Source organism: Monodon monoceros, unplaced genomic scaffold (assembly GCF_005190385.1).
Source record: "Monodon monoceros isolate NGI ecotype Baffin Bay Population unplaced genomic scaffold, NGI_Narwhal_1 Super_Scaffold_21, whole genome shotgun sequence".
Lineage (NCBI taxonomy): Eukaryota > Metazoa > Chordata > Mammalia > Artiodactyla > Monodontidae > Monodon > Monodon monoceros.
The window spans coordinates 37,417,754-37,433,221 of NW_021703778.1; the positions used below are offsets into that span (position 1 = coordinate 37,417,754).

At 45.5% G+C, this 15,468-nt stretch overlaps 1 protein-coding gene across 1 annotated transcript in view; it reads left to right on the forward strand.

The window, feature by feature from the left end:
- LOC114904245 (AP-3 complex subunit sigma-2) overlaps nt 1-14,666 on the forward strand; it is a 61,506-nt gene extending 46,840 nt beyond the window's left edge. The window contains exons 5-6 of the mRNA XM_029237937.1: nt 8,260-8,367; nt 9,978-14,666. Of these exons, the coding sequence (XP_029093770.1) occupies nt 8,260-8,367; nt 9,978-10,106 (237 nt within the window). The 3' untranslated portion in view covers nt 10,107-14,666. The remainder of the gene's footprint in view (nt 1-8,259; nt 8,368-9,977) is intronic.
- The last annotated feature ends 802 nt before the right edge of the window (nt 14,667-15,468 follow it).

Consider the following 15,468-nt stretch of genomic DNA (forward strand, 5'->3'; position numbering starts at 1 on the left):
CTGTGTCTCCTCAAAATCAGGACTTGTGAACCAGATGAGCCTCTTTCATCCATTCAACCAGATTTATGAAGTACCGCTGTTAACGAAGCACAGTGCTTGGCACTGGAGACCCAGAGAAGAATATGACATAGATTTTGCCTTCAAGGAAAAATCATGGTGGAGGAGAAGAACAGACAAGTGAAAAATATGACAGTGCACTGAATTGAGTGCCTCAGGAGAGATGCATACTAGGCACAGCAGTATCACTGAGAAGAGGGTGATTATCTTAGCCTAGAGAGGTCCTTAGTCTTTCTTGAATTTACTCGGCCCAAGTCTTAAGTATTCATCACCTCAAATCTTGGAAGAATGGTTTTGCAGTCTCTGATTTTTACAGAACTGCTTAACAGGATCAGCATGAAGAATGGTAGAAGGTAGTGAGGGTTAGTATTAGCAATTCTCAGCAGAGTTGTCAGCATTACAAGCCCTTGTTCAATTAGAGAAGTGCTTTCTTTCCATCAGGAAGTCCCAGCAGGTTAAACAGTCATTTAACTCTCCTTCGATGCTTCCCAGTGTTATTTTCACCTTTCTGTGCATTTTCACAGTGGAACTGCTTACCAAGCCTTTGTTGGCACAGAACCTCTGATTCACGCCCTTCAGAACAGGAGAGTCACACCTTCCAGGAGTCCCAAAGCTGTACCTAAGCTCTATTGAATGCTCAACATGCACCAGATTTATTCTTATTTCATCTGTTAGTAAACTGGGTCACAGGAACACTTCCTGAGGGAGCCCAGGGTACAAACTTATAGGTCTCTATCCTGATCAGGACATTTCATATTGCCTCTAGGGAATGAGATGGGGAAGGTCTCAAACAGTTAGCTTATACTGACAGAAAAGAATACAGGGGCCACATTGGATGCCCAGTGGATCCAGTTACAGAAGCAAGTACCTTCAACAGAGGGAGGATGATGTGACAGCTTCCTGGAAAAGAAAAATGAAGGAGACGGATGTCCAGATGTGTGGGGAGGAGAGAATAGAGTCTCGATAGCAGGTTAAATTGCCTTCAGAGGAATAGACATCTTGACTGGTAATCATTCCTACTTTTTGACTGTTTTGAGGGTTGTTGTTTTTCTCTTTAATTAATTTACTTTTTAAATTTTGGCTGCACCAGGTCTTAGTTGCGGCATGTGGGATCTTTCTTGTGGCATGCAGACTTCTTAGTTGTGGCATGCATGTGGGATCTAGTTCCCTGATCAGGGATCGAATCCAGGCCCCCTGCATTGGGAGTGCAGAGTTTTACCCACTGGACCACCAGGGAAGTCCCTTTAAGGGGTTTTAAGAGACAGAATTATAAACACCAACTTTCACTCATTAAAGTGTGGCCATAAATTTATGTATCTTGATCTTGTAAAACACAGTTTCCAACCAGCATTTTACCTGTTAACATTTCAGATTCATCACCCAAAGTATTTCCTCTGTTGCCTTCCCCTCACATCAAGATAACCTATTTGTTTATTAGGGTTATCGTAATCTTTTTATTCAGATTAAACTCTTCCCTGTTGTGATTACTCTTGGGTCAAATTACCAGGGGATTTGCCAGGAACTAAGAAATCAGTAACACTTTTGTTTAAACACTTCTGAATGAATTTTGCTAGAGAGCTATGAATTACTATTACTTGATAATTGATATTTGTTCAGTGCACACTGCGTTAAGCTGGGTTTAGGGCTCTTGAGGACCTTTACCTCTTTGCTATCTTCTATTCTTGTGGTTTTTATTGCCACCTACATGACTCAGGTTTCAGATTTCTTTTTCCCCCACATCAGTTGGTTTGTTGGTTTGATCCTTTAACCCTCAGTGTTCTCTGAGGTACTTACCTACGTTTCTGCTAGCATCCTTATGATCAGTCCATCAGTCAGCTCCTGTCATTTAACAGAACCATTCTTTGTGATCTCTTTTTTCTAGGGTTTTTTTTTTTTTTTTTCGGTACGCGGGCCTCTCACTGTTGTGGCCTCTCCCGTTGCGGAGCACAGGCTCCGGACACGCAGGCTCAGCGGCCATGGCTCACGGGCCCAGCCGCTCCGCGGCATGTGGGATCCTCCTGGACCGGGACACGAGCCCGTGTCCCCTGCATCAGCAGGCGGACTACCAACCACTGCGCCACCAGGGAAGCCCTTTTTTCTAGTTTTTTAAGTACATGAGTTTGGTATTGATTCTTGGCTGCCTTCTCCCCACACTCATGCTTGGCAACCTCCAGCTTTCTCAAGGCCCCTCTATCTCCACTCAAAGAAATGTCACCCATCTTTCATGGTCCACTTCATAGTCAGTGGAAGGAAGTCTTCACTGACTTGTCACGTTAACATGGGCAGCTGGTGAGCTAATCCCTAGTTGCTCATCCTTTGCTCATTTACACTGCACGAGTCACTGTGCTTACCAAAGGTCAGTTGTGATTGTTTGAGACCTGTTGATGCCAGTTATATTGGTATTGTAAATAAGTAACTTAATTAATCATATACAGCTAAACCATGAGTGAGGAAAGAGACTTGTTCTATGAAAACTTAACTTGCTTTGGAAAGGCAAGTTACTTAAAAAAGGAAATGAAGTTGAATTAGGTTTGGACAGGATAACTGTAGGAGACTAGAGGCGGAGGACTCTTAAAATCTAGAAAAATTCTGTGCTTCCTGTTTCACAGGAGTCTGAGTTCTGCCTCTCCTTTAGAGAAACTGGAAATTGTGGATGATACATTATGAGTGAACTTTATACAAGAAAAAAGGCATAGATCTCTAGCTAGCAGGAAAGAACCTTTGGGCTCTACATCAAAAATTTGATGGCTCTCAAGGTAGTGTTTATAGCAGATGATTATGGGCTTGGACATTGGGGAAAACGTCACAGTAAAAGTCAGAATAACTTATCTTTATTACATGGGTTGTCGGTTTTAAATGCTATCCATTGAGGGTAAGGAAAACAGTGTAATTATTCTGCCTCCCTCTTTTTTTCCCCTGTCTTCCTAATTTTTGGCTAGCTGTAGCTTTCTACATTGTCAAAACATATAGCATGGGCATTCTGTTGTCACTCTAATCCCATTTGTCTTAGTCCTACCATTAAGGGGATTCAGTGCTAACCGCCAGTCTTTCTGCCACGATTTTTCCAGTCACCTCTTGGTTAGCAGAAGTGTTTTCTTCTGTAGATTCCTCAAAAAAGACTCATGGGAACAATATTTCCTATTCTGTTACTCTTGATTGACAGTCACCTAGGTGTAAAATTCTTGGGTTTACCCTTTGTCTCCTTGGGAATTTTTGTAAGTATTGCTCCTTTTTCTGCTAGCATTGAATTTTACCGTTGAAATTTTCAAGATTTTGTCCCTCTTTTAAGTGATTTGATCTTTTTGCCTGGTTGCAGAAATTGAGAAATCTTACCTTCAAAGTGTATCTTGGCACTGATTGTTCTGGGTCAGTTTTTCCCTGCAATACAATGTGCCCTTTCAAGAACATCTTGAATTATATTTTTACATCATCTTTATGAACTGAGTCTTTACATATTTGTTCTGTTTCTATGTTACAGTTTTCTTTTATGCATATGTTATATCTCCTTTGCTGTCTTCTGTAACTCATTTTCTCCCTATTCCTTTTAATTCTTTTTTTCATTTGATTTTAGTTGCTTTTTAAAAATGTCTCCCCTTTTTGTTCCTCCCTATATTTTCAGCAGTCTCTCCTGCCTTTTCTTCCTTCCAGTTTCATCTTCTTTTCTGTATGTTTTTTCCCTTCCACTTATGTCTTCTCTTCTTCTTGTCTCCCTGCCTCTCCCATAAACTCTTGCACTTCTGCTTTGAGCTCTTGCTTCATAGTTTTTTTTTTCAGTTTTGTAAAGTATTTTATTACATTTTATCTGCTGTATCACAGCATTTTTCTGGTGTGTAGTCTTAGTCTTCCCTTTGGGTTTCCTGTTTCTTTCCTAATTTTTTTCTTGTTTCATCTTTATATAGATCCTGTGCAGATTTCATTTTTATAACTCATCTTTAAATAGGTGAGTTTTTCAGGGACCACCTGTTTGCAGGATGCTTGTTTAGGGGAGGTCCCAAGTCTATGTTCCAGGCTGGCTGCAGTTGTTCTCATGATTTCATGTTCCGGGTGAGTTCCTTTACCCTTTGTTTCTACCTAGCCAAGAGAGGTGGGTGTCTGCAATTTTTCCACCATGCAAAGGCTATCTTCTCCGCTGCCACAGAGACTGGCTCTGTGAGGCAAATAGAGCTTGTTTGGGTGGTTTCTCATTTAGCCCCAACTCCAGGTCCAAAGAAGTTCCTGTCTTCCAAAAACAAGGAATCTGGTCCCAGAGGGTGTGTTCTTTACCTACAAAAAGTATATTTTTGCAGATCTTCCTGAGCTCTCCAGCTCCCGTGTCCTCTCTCGGTAGCATCCTTTCTTCTTCTCAAAAGGAAAAGAGCCCTTGCTTGAGCTCCCTGCTTTTGACAGCTTTTACACCTATTGGCGCCTGGGATTGTGGTTATCTCCTTTTTTTTTTAATGTATTTATTTATTTTTTAATTTTTGGCTGTGTTGGGTCTTTGTTGCTGTGCGCAAGCTTTCTCTAGTTGCGGCGAGCGGGGGCTACTCTTCGTTGTAGTGTGCGGACTTCTCATTGTCATGGCTTCTCTTGTTGCAGAGCACAGGCTCTAGGCGCATGGGCTTCAGCAGTTGTGGCATGCGGGCTCAGTAGTTGTGGCTGGCGGGCTCTAGAGCGCAGGCTAAGTAGTTGTGGCGCATGGGCTTAGTTGCTCCGCGGCATGTGGGATCTTCCCGGACCAGAGCTCGAACCCGTGTCCCCTGCATTGGCAGGCGGATTCTTAACCACTGTGCCACCAGGGAAGCCCTGTGGTTATCTTCTAATTTTGTTGAAAATGGAGTTTGCATTTTTATTTATTTCTCCTTTTTTGCACTTGAAACACATTTTGAATAGCATTTAAAAATTATGACTTCATGATGCAGTGTTCAAATCAAAAGTCTTAACTGACATTATCTATTAACCAACCGCTGGTCCCCATGATATCCTCTGTTAGGCCTTTTACTACACCTTCTCCATAAAGCCTCCACCACCACACTGTCATCCATCTTTTAAGCACCTGAAGCCCACGGAAGATGCCATGAAGATGCTTTTCAGACTTATGAAAAGCCTTTTATTGGGCTTCCCTGGTGGCGCAGTGGTTGAGAGTCCGCCTGCTGATGCAGGGGACGCGGGTTCGTGCCCCAGTCTGGGAGGATCCCACATGCCGCGGAATGGCTAGGCCCGTGAGCCATGGCCGCTGAGCCTGCGCGTCCAGAGCCTGTGCTCTGCAACGGGAGAGGCCACAACAGTGAGAGGCCCGCGTACAGCAAAAAAAAAAAAAAAGCCTTTTATTCATTCAACATGCCTACTCCACACTGGGCATTGTTCTAGGCCTTGGGGATAAAGCATGGAAGACTTTCTACTAGACCTTTGACACACCCTGTTCAGATGAAGAGGGTGGAAGACTTAGTTTGGGATTTTGAGGAGGGAGTATGGTGGAAAGGGTAGAACATGAGCTCTGGAGTCAGACAGACCTAGATTCAGTGATCAGTTCTGCTACTAAATATGTGACATTGGGATAGTTTATTGACTTTTCCATGTATCGTTTTACCTCAGATGGATGTTATAAAATTAAAATAAGTTACGTATAAAGTGCTCAGCACATAGTAGATGCTCAACAAGTACTACTTCCCCTATGAAAAAGGGGTTCATTAAACAAAAGGAATAAATACTAGGAGTACTGGTATAGAGACCTATTTTTTAAAATTGTGGTAACATTTACATAACATAAGGTTTACTGTCTTCATTTTTAAATATACTGTTCAGTAGTGTTAAATGTGTTCACATTTTTGTGCAGCCCATCTCCAGAGCTCTTCATCTTGCAAAACTGAAACTCTATACCCATTAAACAACACTCCCCGTTCCCTCCTCCCCTCAGTCCCTGGCAACCACCATTCTACTTTCTACCTCTATGATTTTGACTACTAGGTACTTATATAAATGGAATTATACTATATTTGTCCTTTTATGTCTGGCTTATTTCACTTAGCATAATATCCTCAAGGTTCATCCATGTTGTAGCATGTTTCAGAATTTTCTGAATAATATTCCATTGCATGTATATTCCGCATTTTGTTTATCTGTTCATCCATTGATGGACACTTGGGTTGCTTCCTACTTTTGGCTATTGTGAATAATGCTGCTATGAAGATAGGTATACAAATATCTCTTTGAATCCTTCTTTTCAATTCTTTTGGGTATAAACCCAGAAGTAATATGGTAATTCTATTTTTAATTTTTTAAGGAAACACAATACTATTTTTGGAAGCCTATTTCTTGATGGGGAAGTATAAACAGTGTAGTCCCCCAGGGCATAATTTTAAGACCAGTCTTGTTTAACATTTTGTAAATTATCTGTATATGAGAGTTTCACTATTAAATTGCCATTGCATGTAGATAATGAAATAGTTCATATTGTGTAAAATTTTAAAACACCTCATGTGAGTGTATATGTAGACATAAAAGTGGTTAATAAGCCTTAATTAATGTAAGCAAACATTTTATTTGTATTTGAATGTATGCTTTATTACACTCCCTCCTCGAGGTCAGAAGAAATACCCTAGTTACATCTGTTAGTGTATTCCCCTCACTTATTATGGGCAAAATATGGAGAACTGATGTGTCAGAAAACTTCATGTGTCAAAAATACACGTGCACAAACTTGCAGGCATGTCTTTTTTCTTGACTGTCCATAGCCTGTGGAGTATATTGGCCCTCAAATCCTCCATAGTTTAGTCTGGACTTTACGCCAATAGGGTCTCAGCTGAAGACAGTTTTTTCCCCTGGAGATATTTGATCATGTGTGGAGACGTTTTTGTTGTCACAGGTGAAGGAGTGCTACTGGAATCTAGTGCGCAGAGCCAGGGATACTGCTAAACATGCTGCGATGCACGGGACAGCTCCCCACAATAGAAAACCCTCCAGCCCCAGATGGCAATAGTGCCCAAGTTGAGAGACCTTGCCTTAGACCCAAACTACCTTCTCAGCATCATCCTCAGCCTCTCTTTTGCATAAACCTGACCTTCTAGCCAGACCCAGGTGCTCCTCAGACCATACACCAGCTGAATTGCTTCCTCCAGTGCCTTTCACCTGAAATCCTCCTCCCTGCTTCTCTGATGGCAGACCCAGCTTCAGTTCTCTCACTGTCTCGGTGAAACTGGCTCTGGTCTCTCTAGCCATTGCTCTCTTCCTTCCCTGACCTCCTGTAGGACTATCCCACTAATCTGGCGATTGGTTAACAATACAAAGTGGTACTTGCTGTCTTTCCAACTTAATTGAAAGTGCTTTGAAAGCCATGTCGATAGGACTTGATTTGAAATATGAAGTACCACCCCTTACATACCCCAGTGGGCACCTTGACCCACCTGGGGCTTCCCATGGCAGCTTTCCTGCCACTGTGGGATAGAGTGGTTTAGTCAGCGCAATAGTCGGCTGTCACAGCAGTCTGAGACTCAGCTTTGTTGGGAGAAGTACTAGCTAGATGGAAGGCCCACGTGTGAGCCTCATGACCAAAAAAGTATTCACCCTGAACATGGTTTCTTATCTAAAGCTGGAAGATATGGGATGAGGACGGGTGCCAAGAAACGGGCCTGTTTTGCCTCCAGCGGAGCACAGACTGGAGGATCTTATGAAGCCTGGGAGATAACATATTTCACATGGAAATGTGCGTGGACAGGAATTGTTCTGTCATAGCTGGACTGACTTAATGCCAGTCGGTGTTTATGATGATAACACTAGTAATGAAAGGCATCATTATTTTTTTAGAACCCAGTGTGTGCCAGGCACCGGGTAGGTGCTTCACACAGGTTGTCTCCTTCAGCCCTCACCACAATCCTGGAAGGAAGCTGAAGCACTGAAAGGATGATTTGCCCAAGGTCACCCAGCTAATAACAAAGAGCAGAGCTGAAATTTAAACACAGTCTGACTTCAAATGAAGCCTGTGCTCTCAGCCACCACCTTGTGTGTAGCCAGGCCCTTCTGCACTGCTTTTGAAAGAGATTTGTGTCTTGATATGCCGGGATGTGGGGGGGAATCCCCTGTGGTCTCTGAGACATTTGTTGTGAATCAGGTGCCAGTGTCAAGTATGACCACCCTGCTGCTACAAGAAAGCCCACAAGGTTTCCTTTGGGTCCACGCTGTCACTCCCACAAAGGGCTCTAACCCTTCTTCTTTTTGTTTCCCCTTCAGGTGCACTACATTCTTCAGGAGGTGGTGATGGGTGGGATGGTGTTGGAAACAAACATGAATGAAATTGTGGCTCAGATTGAAGCTCAGAACAGGCTGGAGAAATCCGAGGTGAGATGCAGCTGTAATTTTGCCCTGGCTGGTTAGAGAAGACGTGGGCAGAAGGAGGAATGGCTAATGTGTGGGTTTGGGTTGCTGTGGATCCTTAGCAGGGTTTTCTACTCATCCTCTTTCTTCCTTGAGTCTGTCGAAACTCATTGGTTTGAAGGCCAGCCATGAAGATTAAAAAGGTAAGAAAAAGGCTAAAAGTGTGAATGTAAAAGCCAGGTGGCACGGGAAGGCAAACAGCTTCTGGCTTGGGAGGTTATGGCCAATGTTTGTGGTTTCTAATTCCTCCTTCAAAGCCACGTGTTCCCTGGAGGGACCCAGAATCCCCTTCTCTGATTCCAGTGTGGTTTCTTAGTTTGTGTGCCTATGAGTGGTCTCCCAGCAGGCACTTCTCGTGGTTTCAGACCTCAGAGTTGCCAATTTCCTTATTTCCAGTTAGCCTTATAAAAAGCTACAGTAGAGTTTGGGCTGAGTTTGAAAATAGCATACCCCAGGTCCACCCCCACATAGTGCTGAGTTTGATACAAATGCTCACAGTAAATTTCCATCCTTTTCCCCGAGGTCTCTCCGTCACCTTCGTCAGCCTTACCAGGGAGTAGAGGTTACAGGCATACACCTTCACACGTGGCAGAACAAGCAGAACAAATTACCTCTTCAATTATCTGAGTGTCTTAAAGAGCTTCATTGCTTTGTGTAACGGAACTTGATCTTGCGAAACCAGGAATGCTTCCTGTGAGGACTGGCAGTCCTGCTGAAGAAGCTTTTCCAGACCACAGCTATTGTGGCAACTATAGTTCTCTTAGAAATGTAGGCTGGGAAGCTTCCGGGAATAGTAAGTTAGTCAGAGGCAAGGGATTTGGAAACTAGAAGCAATGGAGACTTGCTGGGCGAGGGTGGAATTGGAGTCAGGATCCTGAAAAGTAGTCAAGAAGGACGAAATGGTTTTGAGAACATCCTTGTCGACTTCTCCCCCTCTCCGCACACCGGGGCCGAGCCTGGAGAGTGAGGGCTGACCGCAGGCACCTTTCCTCTCTGTTGCTCCCAGACCTTCTGTGTCTGTGGGTACACTCCACCTCCTACGTGTCCTTCTTCCCGTCTTGTGGCCACATGACATTTCCAAAGCCAGCTCTTGTCCATTTCATGGTATTAGTTGGCAAGCGGTTGTCCTAAGCTGTGACATTCCTTTTCCCTTTAAGAATTTCCCTGTGACTGCACTCCTCTGTAAGAGTCTTCAGTCTCTTGAGGAAAGGGTTTTGTTTAATTTTGTTTCATAAACCTGTTGCTGAATATGACTTGGTTAAACTTCCTTGGTTATTTCAACAGGCATCTACTGAACATCTACTGTGTGCCAGGCACTGTTGGCACTGGGGCTATAAAACTGCATAAGACACAACCCACCTTTAGGAGTGCAGATTGAGTCCCTGTGCTATAGAACCTACTAACCTAAAGATTGTTGTGTTGGCCACCTTTGAGGCATAAGGAGGGAAAAATCAAAATGTGCATTGCATGTACTCGGTTTGGACATTTTCTAGCCCTCTTTCACTTGTTTTTATTTAAGCCTTAAGCAGATGACACTGAGGGTTTCTCTCATACCCACCTTCACGTCTCCCCAGGGTGGCCTTTCAGCAGCGCCCGCCCGGGCCGTGTCCGCTGTGAAAAACATCAACCTGCCGGAGATGCCTCGGAATATCAACATTGGCGATCTCAACATCAAAGTCCCCAACCTGTCCCAGTTTGTCTGAGAGTGGAAGATGGCTGAACTGAGTCCTTGGAACCAGCAAAGCTGAGCCAGTTCTGCAGCAAAGCCCGCTCTGCGCCCTAGAGGAGTCCTGCCTCGGGCCGTGGCCCCTGCTGTCCCGAAGTGGGAAGGAGTCCTGTGTCCACTGGCAGCCTGTGTGCTTGCTTCTCACATGTGCGGCCTTGCCTGTCTCTTGTACACACAGCCACTGCAGATGTGAGGGGCCCTGGCTTCCTCAGTAGGGGTCAGGTGCCCAAGCCACTCGCCCCCTTTACCTGCCACGTGCAGCCACTCCCAGGGATTGCAGACTGTAGTGAGAGGCCCCCCTGCTCCAAGAACCCCACCATGAGGATGTTCTCTGACGTGAGTCTTCAACTTTAGCACCACGAGGCTCCCTGAGGTCCTGTAGCATTGACTTTCCTGGTGAGGTGCCATAGCTAGAAAAAGGCTGACCCTCTAGATGTGGGGATGTGGTGAGTGGCAAACAAGGGCAGGATGTTATGAGATCCAGAGTTGCCTACTGACTCTACTAGAGTTGGCACACCCAGAATCCTTTTGTATAGCCACGCTGTCTCATCACCACCTCCTGCAGCATACGCTCCCCGCTGCCACAGTCCTGGCCCTGCTCTCCCAGGTGTTTATGTGCAGGACACGATCCAAATCATAAGCCTGTTGTTTGCCTGCCCCCCACATTTCTGCCAATAGGGAGGGCACCCCCCCACAGCCAGAGGGGTCCCCCTCAAAGGGGAGGGGCCCTGTGTCTGTAGAAAGCAAAGCTGACAACATGTGGAACATCTAAGAATTATGACTCTTCCAGGTTTAAAATACATTCTCCTTCCGAGTAGCAGATGGGTCAGTTGCTGTGTTATGAATGATGAGTCTTCTTTGTACAGGAAACCCGCTGCTGTCTACACCAGCTTCTGGAGCATGAGAGCCTGAGCTGGGGTCATGTGTTCTGGACCTGGCACAGGGGAAGGCTGGGGACACGGGCATCCTGCTGGCTGAAACCGGTGGCAGTGCAGCATCTTCTCCCCAGTGTGCGAGGGGTCCCTGCCTGAGCTCACTCTGGGCACGCCCTGTTCCCCTCAGATGACAGTCCCCTAGAGCTAGCTGTGGAAACCTGTAAATGTTTACATTCGGCAAGAGCCTTTCTTCCTGTGGTTAACTTAAGAGCTGAAGCTGCTCCTTGAAGTAGTGCCTCTTACTCCTGCACTGCCTTGGGGCCAGGTCTCAGGTATGATGTTGAGCTGCCTTGAGATTAGGGAGCTCGCTGCACCATCATGGTAAAGTCTCCCGGCCTGGGGACTTCTCGTGCCTGCCGGCCAGTGGCCCAAACTGTTTCCTCAGGCCTCCTGATGCTGTCGCAGAGCCCATCTGAGATGGTGCCCGGCAGGACCATGGTCAGGACCACGTCTTTTCCCACTTTGAATAGTGCTTCCTGTGCTTGGTGCCTTTTGCTCCCTGTAGCCTCTTAACCTCAGTCTTTTGGAACATCTCTGATAACCTCAGAGATGGGCAGTGTTGATCAGAATGTAGGCCCTTTTATGTTGGAAGAGGGAAATGTAGGTTTATATATCTATCTGATGTTAAAACCTCTGATATTCTTTTAAAGAGTTTAATTTTTATTTTTAACAGACATTTCAGTATATTCACATCCCTCTCACATTTGCTGAAAGTGATATAGGGAACAAAGAAGGAAAATGATATTTATTTTGCACCTCCTGTAAGGCGGCATGAGCGAGATCCTTCCACAATCCTTACAACAGACACTATCATCTCCATTTTGCAAGTCAAGAAAGTAAGACTCAGAGAGGTCAAGTAACCTGCTTTAGGTCACAAGGGCTAAGAATTGAGACTCTCTGTTTGCCTAAATCCACAGTTCATTTTTTTTCACTGCTCAAGATGGCTTCTCCCAATTTTATTTTCTTTCTTATGGATAAGGAAACCTCAAAAAGTATAGGTATTTTCTCAGAAACTGTGATTAAAAACTGGCTTGGTAGCCAGTGAGAGCATCCAAGAGTGTGAGCTGGGGGGTCCTCCGCATGCCTCCATTGAACTGGTTAGGAAGCAGAAGCCCGGAGTGTTTAGTGTTGTGTCCAGGGTCACAGAGCTAGAACCAAGTCAGTTTTCTTTTTTCTTTTTTAAAAATTTTTATTGGAGTAGAGTTGATTTACAATGTTGTGTTAGTTTCAGGTGTGCAGCAAAGTGAATCAGTTATACGTATACATATCAAGTCGTTTTTTTTTGAGTTTGTTTCATGGCTTATTGCATTGCTGCCACATGTTCTGGATTTCCTGGAATAGTCTTTGAATGTTTTGCCTGCCAGAAACCAGTGATTCCCAAAAGCCACTGACCGGTCCTAGAGACTCCAGCAGTGGGCATCGCAACATCATCCCTCATACTGCTTCTAAAAATGACATAACACTTGAGCCTGGTCTTTTGTTTGGAACACTTGATCCCTTTGGATGAGCCACAGTAATTGTTCATTAACTACTTGAGGTTGCCTGCAAATCCAGGTACCTTTCTTGCTTGTTATCAGCAAAGCCATAAACGTTTTTGAAAAATAAGAGGAAATCCTCATTGGCCTTTTTTTGGAGAGGGATACAAATACTGCTGCTGAGAGATGTTGGTTATGAAAATAGGGACCAGGTTTGAATTTGGGAGCCCTTGGTCCTGGATGGTTTACAATGAGGATTTCCTGAAGTGGTACAGAATACTGGGTTTTCAGTGTTCACTGCCACTGACAAAAATCTAATATTCCTCCATTCTGCAATTTCTCAATGCCTGGTGGATGCCAGGCTCAGTTCTGGGCACTGAAGGTTGCGAGCAGTGAGGCCCTGCCTCCTGCAGCTGTCTCTGCTGTGCATCTCTGAGTGCTCAGGTTGCATCTGACTGGCAGCCTGAATTTGTGGAGGCTAGAGTCAGTGACTTTGTGTTTTATGGAATATTTAAAGGACAGTAACCCATTTCCCAACCCCAGCTGACCCCATCATGCTCTGCTGTCTGTGCTCCAAACAGCCTGTCTTCAAGCTGCTAGAACAAAAATACCATAGACTGGGTGGCTTAAATAACAAACATTTCTCACAGTTCTGCAGGCTGGTCAAGATCAAGGTGCCAGCAGATTTGGTGCCTAGTGTGGGCCTACTTCCTGTTTCACAGAGGGCCATATTCTTGCTCTGTCCGGAAATAATGAAGAGAAAGCTCTGGGCTTTTCATCCCCTTATAAGGGTGCCAATCCCACCATGGGGTCTCCACCCCTGTGACCTCATCCAAACCTAATTACCTCTCAAAGGCCCTATCTCCAAATACCATCACATTGGGGATTGGATGTCAACATATGAATTTGGGAGAGGACACAAACATTCAGTCCATGTGTACCCACCTTTCTGCACAGATCATGGCCCTGTGCTTGTCACATTAAGGATTAAGTCAGCTATCTTGAGTGTTCTCAAGTCCCTGTTATTCAGGCCTCTGCCACTTACAGAGCCAGCCTTTCCTCCCCACCACCTCCACCTCCATGGAGCCAACCTAGGGAAGACCTCTCGGGCCCCAGCTTCACCAGGAAAGAAACCAGGGAAGTATGGCTGAAACCAGGCTGCTGGCTAAGTCCTGTCTCGTGGACCAGTCTTTAGTAGGGGATTAAATCCTTAGTGTGGGCCATGAGTTTCCAAATAGGATGCAGCTGTGATCAGTGCCTGCCGATAAAGGTCAAGAGAGAGTGTGATAGCCATGATAAGAGCCAGTGAGGTTAGGGGAGTCACCTGGGGTGGGGTGGGAATGTCGGCTCCTAGCAAATATCCTGGTCTTCAGCTTCCCGAGTCTCCTGCCCTACCCATCTCCTTGTGGTCATCGTGAGCCTGGTGTCCACATACCTGTGTGTACACGTGGCCAGTGCCCGCAGGTGGACAAATGGCTGATCTCATGGTTAAGATGTTGCCCACTAGGGAGCACTGGAGGATGCTACATCTGCGATGTCTGGCAGCAGTTGGCAGATAGACAAACAGGCCTCCTATAAGGCAGTAGCTCCATGGAAATGATTAATCTTTTCCAGAAGACTGTCCAAGTTCTTTCCTATTTCAATGAATTAATGTTTTGAAAAGGAAATTCACGTGGTTCAAAATTTAAGGTGACAAAAGGCTGTTCAGCCAGACTCTCACCCTGTTCCCCCAAACCACGGAGCACCCACCCCCATCCCTGGAAGCAACAAGTGTTTCCAATTTAAAAGATTAAGAAACAAAGCCCCTGGATTTTTATTACTGAAACTGAGAGTGTACTTTCCTCAAAGAGTTCTGTTCCATTTGACCTTGGTTGACCTCAGCCCACTACAATCCTGCCATCCTCTGTAGAGGGAGAGGCCTTCCAGACCACCCCATCCTTGCTCTGCCTCTCCGTTTTCCATGGCACTCTGATGTCCTGTGTGTTTGAGTTGTAGTTTTTATCTCCCCCACTAGGACGTACGCCCCTCAAAGGCAGGGATTTGTCTCTCCTGTTCAGTGCTGTGTCCCAGCTGCTATGACCAGTGTCTGGTATGTACTGCTCAATAAATAACTATTGAATGAGTGAATACTTGAGACAAATGGTAACTCATTCTAACAGCAACTTGTAGCTTATGCTCTCCAGGGCCCCGTGCTCAGTCAGCATTTGGGGAAAGAACCTGGATAATGGCATTGGGAACAGCCTATAGAGAGGGACCAGGTGATGGCCTGTGGAGGATGAGGGAGAGGAGAAAGGCAAAGCTGATGACAGTGGAGCCCACATGACCAGAGGACCAGCGAGGGAGAAAGACCAGAGTTTGGATGTGGACATGTGACACTGGAGTTGCCTGAGAGTATCTGGGGCAGATGTCCACCAGCCAGCTGGGAACCTGGGAGTGGGCAGAGAGGAAATGAACATCCAGCCCAGAGAGATGGTGGTTGAAGCCATGTGGGCGAGCGATGTGGCCAAGAGGACTCAGCCTGTGGGCAGAGAAAGGGAGATGAGAGTCTAGACAGAGGAGCAACTTTAAGTCGATGGAGGACTTACAGTGGGAAGGGCCCCTGCTGAGAGGCCAAGGGGTGGGACTTAGAAGAGATGACCTTTCTTGGTCTTGCCATTGCCCCTCCACCCCAAGCCCTCTAAGTAAGGCAGCGAAATGAGGGAACTTGGAAGGGGTGGCTCTAGCCTAGTGGTGGGGTGGGTCTCACCCACAAGGTGGTTGTATAAGAGTGTGCGTCACAAGCTAGCTCTGTGACGTACAGAGCCTTCGGAAGGTCAGTGACCACATCCATAAAGGGGTACCAATAACTCCTGCCTTAGGGGGCTGTTTGAGGGTTAACTGAGAATTGATGAAGACCACAAAGGACTCCATAAACACTGGCTGCTGTCAT